Here is a 14,284-nt window from a genome sequence, read left to right on the forward strand (position 1 = left end):
GCATGTTTGTTAAAAATATACATAGCCTGCAGACCTATGGAATCCAAGTCTCTAGTGATGAGATCTGATAGTCTGCATTTTAAGAAGCTCTAGACTGATTCTCATTCATATGCAGTTTAACTATGGAAAAATAAGTGAGGATGAATCAGTGGTTCCTAAACCTCTGACCACCGTGTGGGGTCAGGCTGGCTGCATCCTTATCATCTGTGAGGCTTTACAAAGCACACATTCTTACACTCCTCTTTCAGAGACTCTGGTTCTGAACTTCTGAATAAGATTCAAAAACTGCCCAGATAATTCTGATACACAGGCAGGTTTGGAAATCCTGGCATTAAATGACCAACCTCTCAAGTCCTTTACAACTCTAATAATCAATGATTCTTTGCATTGTAACTAAGATATCAAGATACTGTCTTTGATTATCAGTTTTTTGTAACAGATCTGAAATTTCACAATGATTTTGCATCTTCCATAAAAACAGAAGTTAGTTACAGGCAGAATCATCTTAAATAATTCTCTTAGCAGTATTAGAGAAGAGACCTGAAAGCAAAATGATCGACCCTATATTTATCTATTTTTTTAATTTTTAATTTTTAAAATTTATTTTATTAATGCATAGTTGATTTACAATGTGTTAATTTCTGCTATACGGCAAAGTGATTCATATATATATACATTCATACATATATATACATATATATGTATATATATACATTCTTTTTCATTCTTTTCCATTATGGTTTATCACAGGATATTGAACAGTAGGACCTTGTTGTTTATCCATTCTATATATAATAGTTTGCATCTGCTAATCCCTAACTCCCAATCCATCCCTCCCTCACCCACCCCTCCCACTTGGCAACCACAAGTCTGTTCTCTGTGGATCAGACCCTATATTAAAATAGTTATATAAGACCCCTTATTTACATATGCTATGTGTCATCAGATTCCTAAAAATCACGGTGTCCAGATCAAGCATTAGATAGAGAGGAGGGAAGTGTAGTTCAGGAAAAAGTTCTTAGGCCAACACTACAGAATATGCATTGTTGAAACTTCAAAACTCTTTTTTAATCTACAACCATTACACTCTCTCTCCTTCATTCCTCCAACACGGGAAAACCCCTACAGGTTGCCACAGTTTTGATGACCATCTGTCTTCCAACCAAGACGGCGGAAAAAGCAAAAACGTGGTGAATCTTGGAGCAATCCGACAAGGCATGAAGCGCTTTCAATTTCTGTTAAACTGCTGTGAGCCAGGGACAATTCCTGATGCATCGATCTTGGCAGCCGCCTTGGATCTTGTAAGTTGTTGGAAGAATTTTCTCACCCTGTACCCCATTCCAGTTAATTCTGCTAATGGAGGAAAGCATGAATCCCTACTCCAAAGCCTAACTATGGGGTTACGTTTTTGGTCTTTTTTTTTTTTTCCTCAGCATTAGTGGCAAGAGGAGGGAAAAGGGTAGTAAGGTGAAAGAAGAAAAGAAAGGGGAAAAAAATCTTAGTAAATATATTCTGTACAGCATCATGATTAAATGTATATGAGGGTTCTGGAATGAGACTGCCTGGGTTAAAATCATTCTGACATTTATCAGCTAAACCCTGTAAAATGAGATTAAGAGTAATAATAATATTATGCCTACCTCCTAGGGTTAGTGTGAGGATTAAATGAGATATTAGATGTAAAGTCCTCATAATGCCTGAAACATAGCAATTGCTCAGTAAAGTAGGTCATTATTATTATTACATTATTAGTCATGTCTGTCATGTATTAGTCCTTTAAACTCTGTCTTGGTTTAATTGCATATTAATTGAGGGAAAATATGAAGCAAGGATCAATTGAAATTAATTGCACAGAAGCACCTTGAACATTGTGTAGCCTTATACACATGTAAGAGATTCACGAGTATAATGTGGATCTTGTTTAGAAAGTATTTTTGTCAAATAAACGAGACCCAGATATGAGTTTTGAACACAATCTTTCATCTTCCTTTATCTTCTGGTTTAATAAATTTTTCATATGCTATATAAATACTGGGTACAAAATTCCAAGTAAATATCAAGAGATAAAAGTCTTCTGTATTCACATTTTAAAAAGAAAAACCAAAATAGACATTTTTACAACAAAAACCCTTTAACCTGCTTATAAATGATCCCTTTTTATAACACATGAATATGTAACCACTGGCCACTCATATTTTACATTGGAAAATAGTCCAAACCTTTTAATATAATTCATGACATTTTTCTGTGACATTAATAGCTTTTGCTCTCATGATATTTAGTAACCAGCAAGGTATATAGCTTCACTTAAGCTGAAAATGCAATTACCACTGTAATTACCCAGAATGATGACCTGTGGTTATTTAAGATTTTTCAGTCAGTTTCTGATTTCTGGACATTGGTCTTTGAAAATATATTTTTTTAAATTCCAAAGTGTTTAATGTTTACTGATATATGCTATGATGACTGTAAAATGTAGAAAGTCACAGGTCTCCAGGAGAGTTGAGGCAGGTGGCAGACAATCAAAGAACAATGAGATGCCTGTCTAAAGCAAGAGAGCTGACAAGGCAAAGAGCCAATTTCTTGTTTTCTAAGTGGGAGAGAGGAAACCAGCCTGCCACTCTTTTGAGTCATGCATGGTTCTTCTTAATCACCAACTGGCCAGGGTTCAAAGCCAGGAAAGGATAGAGCCAGATTAGAACAGACCTTATATTTGGTACAATACTATGCTGACTCTCTCATTGAAAAATTATGTGATGGGCTTCCCTGGTGGCGCAGTGGTTGGGCGTCTGTCTGCCGTTGCAGGGGGCACGGGTTCGTGCCTCAGTCCGGGGGGATCCCACGTGCCGTGGAGCGGCTGGGCCCATGAGCCATGGCTGCTGGGCTGGCGCGTCCGGAGCGTGTGCTCCGCAACGGGAGAGGCTGCAACGGTGAGAGGCCCGCGTACCACACAAAAAACAAAACAAAACAAAAAAACAACTTATGTGAGATCACTATAGGAACTTTAAAATGTGAAAAATAAGAAATTCTGTATTTTAAATCTGATAGTTTAAATGTGATTAAGAAAGTGAGGATGATACAAAATAGTTGAACAATGGTTAAATACACAATAACAATGGTGCATTAGAACTTTATGGGTAGTTTATGCTACAGTGTTCCAGATATACTATTATGTCCATCTTTGTCTCAACCCTAAAGTCACAGATACTTTGGAAAATTTTTAGACAAGTGAGACATCAAATTTCTCCAGCAACTGTCTGAGTGTAAGGAAAATGATAATAATGAATCATGTTACTTCAACTTACTGTTGAAAGATAAAGATAGAGGCACAGCTGGCCATACAAATTGGACAATGATAGGATAATAGCATTTGGACAACAGTCAGTAAAATAAGCACCTGATGACAGAGAGAATGGCTTGTCCTTCCCTCTTCTGGAAAGCCTCAGCCCCACACCCACAACTCTTTCAGAGATCCTAAGTGAAGTCTCCACATGAATGCATATCATGTACTGGACTCCAAGCCACTCTTTTCATTCACGCATTTTCCACATGAGAGAACAAAAGTCCCAAGAGCTAAGGTGACTTTGCTCAAGGTCATATAAGCCAGTCAAAGTGAAAACTGGGCTCAAAGCAGAACCTTCTGATTCTATTCAGGACTCTTAGCAATACCGTATACTTTCTCTGTTAAAAAAAAGTTATTTAGATAAATCAGAAAGAGTGTCTCTTGATACACTGAAAATGTACTTAAATGTATATGGTCTCCATAATAAAGAAGATGGCAGATGATTTCTAATGGTCCAAAAGCAATTGAATCTTTTTTAAAAAAAAATGATCATGTGAATACATGATGAATTTATAATAGGAACATATAGGAGATTTTCAACTTTAAAGATTCACACTACACATTCACCCACTAAACCACTGATTCTTAACATTTTGGAGACATAAACTCTTTAAGACCTGAATGAAAGCTATGGAGAGAATTACGCTTACAGACAAAATTCAGCCTGTAATATCAGAAGGTTCATGAACTCCCCCAAAACCCACCCATGAAACAAAATATGGGAAGAACACAATCTCAGTGTATTATCATTGGCAAAGAGAAACTCTTTAATAAAGTAATTGGAATGATTTTATTAACATTGATGGTGTAAGAACAGAAGGAATAACTGCTTCCTACATAAAAAGCTTTTAAGCTTTATAAGATATGTGGTCATGGGAGAAACAGGAGCCTCGTCACAAAGAGAGTGATACATTTGAAAGTTTAAAAAATAATCCCAGTCGAGGGCTTTCCCTGATGGCGCAGTGGTTAAGAATCCTCCTGCCAATTGAGGGGACACGGGTTTGAGCCCTGGTCTAGGAAGGTCCCACATGCCCTGGAACAACTAAGCCCGTGCACCACAACTACTGATCCTGTGCTCTAGAGCCCGCAAGCCACAATTACGGAAGCTCACGCACGTAGAGCCTGTGCTCTGCAACAAGACAAGCTACCGCAATGAGAAGCCCGTGCACTGCAACAAAGAGTAGCTCCTGCTTGCTGCAACTAGAGAAAGCCCACACACAGCAATGAAGACCCAAAGCAGCCAAAAATAAATAAGTAAATAAAGTTATTTTAAAAGTAATAAATAAAATCGTGTTATCAATAGGTTCTTTTAAAAAATATAATCCCAATCAAACAAATTAATACTGGCTTCTGAATGGAGATTATAAACGTATTCATCAATATTCTTCTTAAAATAATCAGTCTCTTGGATGCTGGAATTTCATTCCCTCACATCAGATGGTTCCATACCTATATGATTTCCAGCTTCTATAATGCTTAGAGTTTTCAAGGAGATTTAATTCATGGCTGAATTCCAGAAAACATTTTAAATTTATTTTACTTCCTCCAAATAAGACTATGGCTAGGCAGTTATCAGATCACTAGATTCTCCTTTCTTCCCTTCCTGTTGCACCAACTCTGGCCTTACTTGACCTTCTCAATCTTATTAATCTCATGGTAATAAATAAAATAAAGGGGGTTTGATACTTATAAGTGGTGTCTTCAATCTTCAAAGTAAAGAAGCATTTTCTGATCATTATAGATGTCCAGTGGTGAAGTAGATACATTGAGAAGTAATTAGCTCTTTGTCACTACACTGGACTCAATGGGGAAGTACAGGGAGACTCAAGAAGGGGGTGGTTAGTATGCGTTTCTTTCGTATCTGAGAATCTTTGATTCTAGGTCAAGGCCAAGGAGTGTCCAGAGGTCAGAATCAGTCACGGTTTAAAGGAAACAGAGACAGAATCCAGGTAGACCTGTTTGGTTGGTAGTCGTGGTGGTTGTGTGGTGGTGGCAGCAGTGGTGAGAGAGGTGGTGGTAGAAGTTAACAAAAGTAACATTTTCATTGTATGTCATAGTTAATAAAGCACCTTCACATTCATTGTCTTATTTGTTGATATAAGAGGAAAGGGTTAAGCCAGGACATGGTCCCCAAATGAGGGTACATTCAACTTCAGTTTCTCAGGTACAGAAAAGTGAAGGAATTGAAGTCACTGGTGAGTACTGGCAAGAGGACTGAGAGGAAGGAAAATATAGCTGCATGTCCAATATGTTTGAATCATGGTAACATCCTGTTTTTACCATCATTGTGCAAGTGTGGCAATTGCAGTTGTTCATACCTGTCTGTTTGGGTTAGGAGACCCTTGAAATTACTGTAACGTAAATGTATTATTAACTTTTGTATCCTCTGTGTTTGGTTTCACTTAATATCTGATCTCATCTTCTTGCTGACTTTCAGAAATGCTTCACTTTTAAATATGTTCTAGAATGAATTTGGGGAGTGTTCCTCCCTCACTTTTAAATATGTTCTAGAATGAATTTGGGAGTGTTCCTCCCTCTGCAATTTTTTGGTAGAGTTTGAGAAGGATCAGTGTTAGCTCTTCTCTAAATGTTTGGTAGAATTCATCTGTGAAGCCATCTGGTCCTGGACTTTTGTTTGTTGGAAGATTTTAATTACAGTTTCAATTTCATTACTTGTGATAGGTCTGTTTATATTTTCTAATTCTTCCTGGTTCAGTCTGGGAAAATTGTACCTTTCCAAGAATTTGTCCATTTCTTCATGGTTGTCCACTTTATTGGAATATAGTTATTTGTAGTAGTTTTTTATAATCCTTTGTATTTCTGTGGTGTCAGTTGTAATTTCTTCTTTTTCATTTCTAATTTTATTGATTTGCATCCTCTCCCTTTTTTTCTTGATGAGTCTGGCTAAGGGTTTATCAATTTAATTTATCTTCTCAAAGAACCAGCTTTTAGTTTTATGGATCTTTGCTATTGTTTTCTTCATTTCTCTTTCATTAATTTCTGCTCTGATTTTTATGATTTCTTTCCTTCTACTGACTTTGGGTTTTTTGTTCTTTCTCTAGTTGCTTTAGCTGTAAGCTTAGATTGTTTATTTGAGATTTTTCTTGTTTCTTGAGGTGATATTGAATTGCTATAAACTTCCCTCTTAGAACTGCTTTTGTTGCATCCCATAGGTTTTGGGTCATCGTGTTTTCATTGTCATTTGTTTCTATGTATTTTTTAATTTCTACTTTGATTTCTTCAGTGATCTCTTGGTTATTTAGTAGCACACTGTTTAGCCTCCATGTATTTGTGTTTTTACAGGTTTTTTTCCTGTAATTGATTTCCAACCTCAGAGCATTGTGGTCAGAAAGGATGCTTGATACAATTTCAATTTTCTTAAATTTTCCAAGGCTTGATTTGTGACCCAAGATGTGATCTATCCTGGAGAATGTTCCATGTGCACTTGAGCAGAAAGTGTATTGTGCCACTTTCCAGTGGCATGTCCTATAAATATCAATTAAGTCTATCTGGTCTATTGTGTCATTTAAAGACTTTGTTTCCTTATTTATTTTCTGTTTGGATGATCTATCCATTGGTGTAAGTGGGGTGTTAAAGTCCCTTACTATTATTGTGTTACTGTTGATTTCCCCTTTCATTGTTGTTAGCATTTGCCTTATGTATTGAGGTGCTTCTATGCTGGGTGCATAAACATTTATAATTGTTATATCTTCTACTTGGATTGATCCCTTGATCATTATGTAGTGCCCTTATCTCTTGTAACAGTCTTCAGTTTAAAGTCTATTTTATCTGATATGAGTATTGCTATTCCAGCTTTCTTTTGATTTCCATTTGCATGGAATATCTTTTCCCATCAATTCACCTTCAATCTGTTTGTACCCCTAGGTCTGAAGAGGTTATCTTGTAGACAGCATATATTTGGGTCTTATTTTTGTATCCATTCAGCCAGTCTATGTCTTTTGGTTGTGTCATTTAATCCATTCACATTCAAGGTTATTATTGACATGAATGTTCCTATTACTCTTTTCTTAATTGTTTTGGGTTTGTCTTTGTGGATCTTTTTCTTCTCTTGTGTTTCCTACCTAGAGAAGTTTCTTTAGCATTTGTTGTAAAGCTGGTTTTGTGGTGCTGAATTCTCTTATATTTTGCTTCTCTGAAAAGCTTTTGATTTCTCTGTTGAATCTGAATAAGATCCTTGCTGGGTAGAGTAATCTTGATTGTAGGCTACCATCACCCTGATACCAAAGCCAGAAAAAGATATCACAAAAAAAGGAAATTATAGACCAATATCATTGATGAACATAGATGCAAAAATCCTGAACAAAATACTAGCAAACAGAATCTAACAACATATTAAAAGGCTCATACACCCTGATCAAGTGGGGTTTATCCCAGGGATGCAAGGATTCTTCAATATATGCAAATCAATCGATGTGATAAACCATATTAACAAATTGAAGGATAAAGAACATATGATCAGCTCAATAGATGCCAAAAAAGCTTTTGACAGAATTCAACATTCATTTATGATTAAAAACTCTCCAGAAAATTGTCATAGAGGGAACCTACCTCAACATAATAAAGGTCATATATGACAAACCCACAGCAAACATCATACCCAACGGTGAAAAATTGAAAGCATTTCCACTAAGATCAGGAACAAGAAAGGATGTCCACTCTCGCCACTCTTATTCAACATAGTTTTGGAAGTCCTAAACATGGCAATCAGAGAAGAAAAAGAAATAAAGGAATACAAATTGGAAAAGAAGAAGTAAAACTGTCACTGTTTGCAGATGACATGATACTATACATAGAAAATCCTAAAGAGGCCACCAGAAAACTCCTAGAACGAATCAATGAATTTGGTAAGGTTGCAGGATACAAAATTAATGCACAGAAATATCTGGCATTCCTATACACCACCAATAAAAAATCAGAAAGAGAAATTAAGGAAACAATCCCATTCACCATCACAACAAAAAGAATAAAATACCTAGGAATAAACCTGCCTACGGAGGCGAAAGACTTGTACTCAGAAAACTGTAAGACACTGATGAAAGAAATCAAAGATGACATAAACAGATGAAGAAATATACCATGTTCTTGTATTGGAAGAATGAGTATTGTGAAAATGACTATACTACCCAAAGCAATCTACAGATTCAAGGCAATCCCTATCAAACTACCAATGGCATTCTTCACAGAATTAGAACAAAAAATTTTACAGTTCATATGGAAACACAAATGACCCCAAATAGCCTGAGAAAACCATAATTCAAAAAGAAACATGTACTCAATGTTCATTGCGGTACTCTATACAATAGCCAGGACATGGAAGCAACCTAAATGTCCATTGGCATGAATGGATAAAGAAGATGTGGCACATATATACAATTGAATATTACTCAGCCATAAAAAGAAATGAAATTGAGTTATTTGTAGTGAGGTGGATGGACATAGAGTCTGTCATACAGAATGAAGTAAGTCAGAAAGAGAAAAACAAATACCGTATGCTAACACATATATATGGAATCTAAAAAAAAAAAAAAGGTAGATGAACCTAGTTGCAGGGCAGGAATAAAGAGGCAGACATAGAGAATGGACTTGAGGTCACGGGGAGGGGGAAGGGTAAGCCGGGACGAAGTGAGAGAGTAACATTGACATATATATACTACCAAATGTAAAATAGATAGCTAGTGTGAAGCAGCTGCATCACATAGGGAGATCAGCTCAGTGCTTTGTGACCACCTAGTGGGTGGGATAGGGGGAGTGGGAGGGAGACGCAAGAGGGAGGGGATATGGGATATATGTTTATGTATAGCTGATTCACTTTGTTATATAGCAGAAACTAACACAACTCTGTAAAGCAATTATACTCCAATAAAGATATTTTAAAATTTTTATTCTACATGTTTTCCAATGCATTTGTGGTTTTAGTCATATACATATATGTGTGTATAAATATATAGAGATAGAAATATGAATATTGAAATATATATAGATGTAGATATAAATGACACAGATGGATAGATTGATGATAGATAGATATAGATGTCATATAGATATGTAGATGCAGATATAGGTGTAGATATATAGATTTATACATAGGTATAGATTCTACCATTTCATCAGATAGGATTTGGGAGAGGAGGGGAAAATGAATGTGTTCAGTTCATCATCGCTTTTCAGTCCTTCACTTTCTCCCATCTCTTTTATTGTTTGCTTTTGTTGGATGTTGCATTCATTTTTTAAAGTGCAGCTTAAATAGAGTGTTTACATTATGATGTAATTTTATTTTGGAACAGTTTTCATTGTTTCGTTGCCTTCATAATAGAATTTAAATGTGATTTTTTTTCACGTTTCCAGTTTTCTTCAGAATTAAAAAGTATTATTAAATGAAGGAAGTACTAGAAATGTCAATGTTCAAAGTCTTGCCAATCTGAAGGTTTTTGTTTTAAACAGTCCTCTTGTCATTATTGCTATGACTACAAAGGGATAATTGGATCAGTTTTTAGTCCAGCACAGCTCCTCCTCACACTCTTCCTCTTTAGTGTAAATTTAATAAATGCAACTCTAAAGCATTTGTTAAAAGATATGTTTTATAAAGGACTCATTTTATCTTTATGTTCATATAATCTACAAGCACAAAAATAGTTCAAATAAAAGGCACTTCTGTCTATTTTTGTATATTTCAGGTGAAATTATCTATCCTTTTTTACCCAGTTGAATATATAACATGTACAGACCTAGTGATTTCTAATTTACTGGTAATTTATTAGCATAAATAACACATAATAATGTCAGTTTGCTTTAGGAACGGTTTCATGAATATAAGAGAGTCAATGGGATCGTAGTTTTCTCCTTAGTCTGTGGACAGAGAAAACCTAATTCATGTTAAATTATAATAGCTTCATAGATAGTTTTAAGAGGACTGGTTATATAATTTTTATCCAAATTGGGACACTTTTGAGAGTGAAATGGAGTGCTATCAGTAATTATACCAGTTAGACATAAACTAGAACTCTTGAGGAAAATGAAACATTTGGTTACCATATAGTCATACTTTCAGGTTCACTGCAACAAATGTAATCCACATTGGGGTTTCATCATAAAACTACTTGGTGATGAATGGAAATTAGCTTTTTTCAAGGAGTTAGGAATATATGCAGACTAGGAACTATCAAAGCAAAATAATATTGTGTCCTCTTTTGAATCATAAGGAAAGTTGAAATAATCCAGTAATAACCAAAACTAAATGGTCAAATTATTCACTTTATTCTAGTGGTATTCCTATACTGAATGTTTGAAAACATTCTATGAAATGTAGCATAAAAAGGATGTATATCATATATATGTAGAGTTTAAAGAAAAAATTTGAATGTCACATATCCACCACATATCTTAAAAAATAGGACATTTCTACTTTCTTTAAAGTCCCCTGTATCTCCTTCCCTAATTACTCACCCCTACCTCCTAGAAGACACTGCTGTCTTGAACTTTGTTTTAATCTTCCCTGTGCTTGCTTTATTTTACCACATGAACTTGTATCCCTAGAGAATATATCATTTTGTTTTGTTTCCTTATGCTGTATTTTTAATGAAATTTTTAATGTAATTTAATTTATAACAATTTTCTTTAGTGGTTAGCATTTTAATGTCTTTTTAAAGAAATTCCAAGGTAGTAATAAGTACATATTACATTTTCCTCTAAAAGTTTTAAAGTCTGCATTTCACAGTTAGGTCTTTAACTAGAATTTATTGTGTGTATAAAACAGGATTTTTTTTCTTTCTTTTCTTTTCACATGAAAAAAAAATTATCCTAGCATAATATATTGACTAATTCATACTTTATTATCTGATGTGCAACAGCATCTTAATCATGTGTCAGGCTTCTATGCATGCATGGGTGTAAGTCTGAGGTTTTTTTTCTGTTCCATTCCATGTGTGCTCTGAGTTAATCTACTCTGTCTTAATAGCTTGAACTTTGAACATCACCTAGGTTGTTCTTGGCTCTTTGCTCTTCCATGTGAGTTTTATAATTAGCTTGTCAGTTTCTATGAAAATCTTTTGATTTATTCTTGGAATTACATTAAGTCCACAGATAAATTTAGATATAATTAAAATTCAAATTGAAATTCAGATCTGAATTGATAATTCAAAAGTTCTATTTCTTTCTGAGTCCATTTAAGTACTTTTAATTTTTTTAGCAATTTGTCAGTTTTACCTCCATTTTCATATTTGTTGGATTAAAATTGATCATAACATTTTCTTATTAGTTTTTGATCTTTGCAACATCTGTAATTATTTTTTCTATTTTTATTCCTAAAATTGTTTCCTTTTCTTTTCTTGATTAGGCTTGCCAGATATTTATCAATTTCATTAGTCTTTTTTAATGGTACAATAGAGATTCTATTTTATCTCGTTCTCTAATTCATTAATTCTTGCCCTTATTGTTTTTATTGAAGTATAGTTGATTTACAATGTTGTGGTAGTTTTAGGTGTACAGCAAAGTGCTCCAGTTATACATACTCATATATATATAATATTCTTTTTCAGATTCTTTTCCTTTATAGGTTTTTACAAAATATTGAGTATATCCTGCCCTTATTTTTATTCTTTCCTCCTTCTTGCTTTGAATTCATTGTATTATTATTTTAGCTTATTAGTTGATTGCTTAGCTCATACTTTTATTTTTTTCTGTTCAAAAACTGAGCATTTAGCTATTCATTTCCCTCTAAGTACTCCTTCAATTACGCCATAAATTTTGACAAGTAGTATTTATGTTACAATTTATTTTTAAGTCCTTTTAAATTTATTTAATGGTTTCCTTTTCCATGGGTTATGTAAATATGTACAAGTGTGTGTGTTTCAATTTTATAAATTTCAGAGTTTTGTTAGGTATCCATTTGTTATTGATTTCTAACTTCATTTTCAGATACTGATTCTTTGGAATTAATTTAAACTTGCTTCATGAACTAGAGCATTATTAATTTTTGTAAGTGTTCCATGTGTAGTTGAAAAGAATGTGCATTCTCCAGTTGTTGGGCACAACATAGAGGCTTTTCTTTCCTTTTTTTAAAATTGAAGTATAGTTGACATACAATATTATATTAATTTCAGGTGTACAACACAGTGATTTGGCATTTATATACATTATGAATTGATCACGGTAAGTCTAGCAACTATCTGTCAACTTTGTCATACAAAGTTATTATAATATTATTGACTATTCCCTATACTGTATATCATATCCCAGTGACTTATTTATTTTATAACTGGAAGTGTGAAACTTTTAATCCCCTTCACTTATTTTACCCAAACCCTGTTACCCCCTCAACCTCCCATCCCCACCTCTGGCAACCACTAGCTTATTCTCTGTATCTGTGAGTCTGTTTCGCTTTGTTTGTTCATTTTTTTTGTTTTATAGATTCCACATATCAGTAAAATCATACAGATTTTTCCGTCTAACTTATTTCACTTAGCATAATACCCTCTAGGTCCATCAGGGTGCAGTGTTTTATATTCAAGTCTTCTATATTCTTATTTTTACCCCTCACTACTTGATCTGTCAAACACTAAGTTGTGTTAAAATCTCCTCTATGATGACAATCTTGTACATTTATTTTGTAGTTCCAGCAATTTGTTTTATTGATTTAGAGGCAGATCATTTCAAAGTATGACAAGTATCTGGTGCTATGAACCTTTTATCACTATCTAGTGACCCAGTTTATTTCTAGCATATATAAGATATATTTTTCTTTGATAATAATACAGCTGAAACAATTTTATTAGCATTGGTCTGGTCTTTTTGCCAGTCCTTTCCTTTCAACTTTTCTACATCTTTGCGTTTTAGGTATGTGTCTTTTAAAAAGCAAGTATTTGAATTTTTATAACATTTTAGTGACCTTTCTTCCCTAGAAAATTTAGTACATTTGCACAGATTATGATTACTTATATAGATTCACTTCTGTCTTCTTCTGCCTACTTACCACATTTTTTCATTATTCTATTGTATATGTTTCATTATTTCATTTTTCATTATTTCATTGTATATTATTTCATGTCTTCTTTCAAATAGTGTTGAATTTTGTTTTATTTCTCTTGCTTTGGTTTGGTTTAGCTTTGTTTTATTCATTTTTCTTTATCAGTTTGAAAATTATTCTATTTATATTTTTAAAAATTGCATGCATATTTAACTCAACAAAGTCTAAATTTAATGAATATCTTTACTCTTCTTTCAAACAGTAAAAGACTGTAGAGGGTTTTAACCCCAGTTATTGTTCAAGATTTAGTTCTCTCTTATTTTTGTTTTAACATTGATAAAGTAGACATTATTTTTATTGATTGTTAGGAAAATGATTTTTAAATTTGCCCAAAACCTTAGCATAGTCTTTGCTCACCATTTCTCCTTGCATCTCAGACATTCCTTTCTAAGATCTATATCTTCCTGAAGGAAACCTTTCAGACATTTCTTTGGTGATGATCAACTGGCAGTAGCTCTCTCAGCTACAGTTTAATTGAAAATGTCTTTATTTTGGTCTCATTCTTGAAAGATACTTTTGACAGAATTAGAATCATAGGCTAACCTTTTCCTTCTGTACTTCAAAGATATTAGCCCCTTCTCTTCTGGCTTAATTGAAATTCTTTTGTAGGTAATGTGTCTCCCCCAATTCCTTCTCCCAGTTGCTTTTAATACCTTCTCTTTATTGTTGATCTTTTGCACTTTCACTAAAAAGTTTCTAGCCTATATTTCGTATTTCATTAAGCCTGTGAATCATGTAATTGGCATATTATGTCTATTCTGGAAATTTTCCAACTGTTATTTCTTCAAAGATTGTGTCTTTCACATTTTCTCTAATTTTTCCTTCTATAAACTGAAAAGATGCATGATAGAGCTTCTCAGTTTATCTTCTGTTTTTGACAACTTCTTTCATATTTTTCA

At 33.9% G+C, this 14,284-nt stretch overlaps 1 protein-coding gene across 18 annotated transcripts in view; it reads left to right on the forward strand.

Annotated features, from left to right (window-relative positions):
- Window positions 1–14,284, forward strand: part of UNC80 (unc-80 homolog, NALCN channel complex subunit) — a 247,007-nt gene that overhangs the window by 86,779 nt on the left and 145,944 nt on the right. For all 18 annotated transcript variants that reach the window (XM_067026776.1, XM_067026777.1, XM_067026787.1 and 15 more), the window contains exon 22: window positions 1,129–1,301. In XM_067026776.1, the coding sequence (XP_066882877.1) occupies window positions 1,129–1,301 (173 nt within the window). The remainder of the gene's footprint in view (window positions 1–1,128; window positions 1,302–14,284) is intronic.

Source organism: Kogia breviceps, chromosome 2, assembly GCF_026419965.1.
Source record: "Kogia breviceps isolate mKogBre1 chromosome 2, mKogBre1 haplotype 1, whole genome shotgun sequence".
Classification (NCBI taxonomy): Eukaryota; Metazoa; Chordata; class Mammalia; order Artiodactyla; family Physeteridae; genus Kogia; species Kogia breviceps.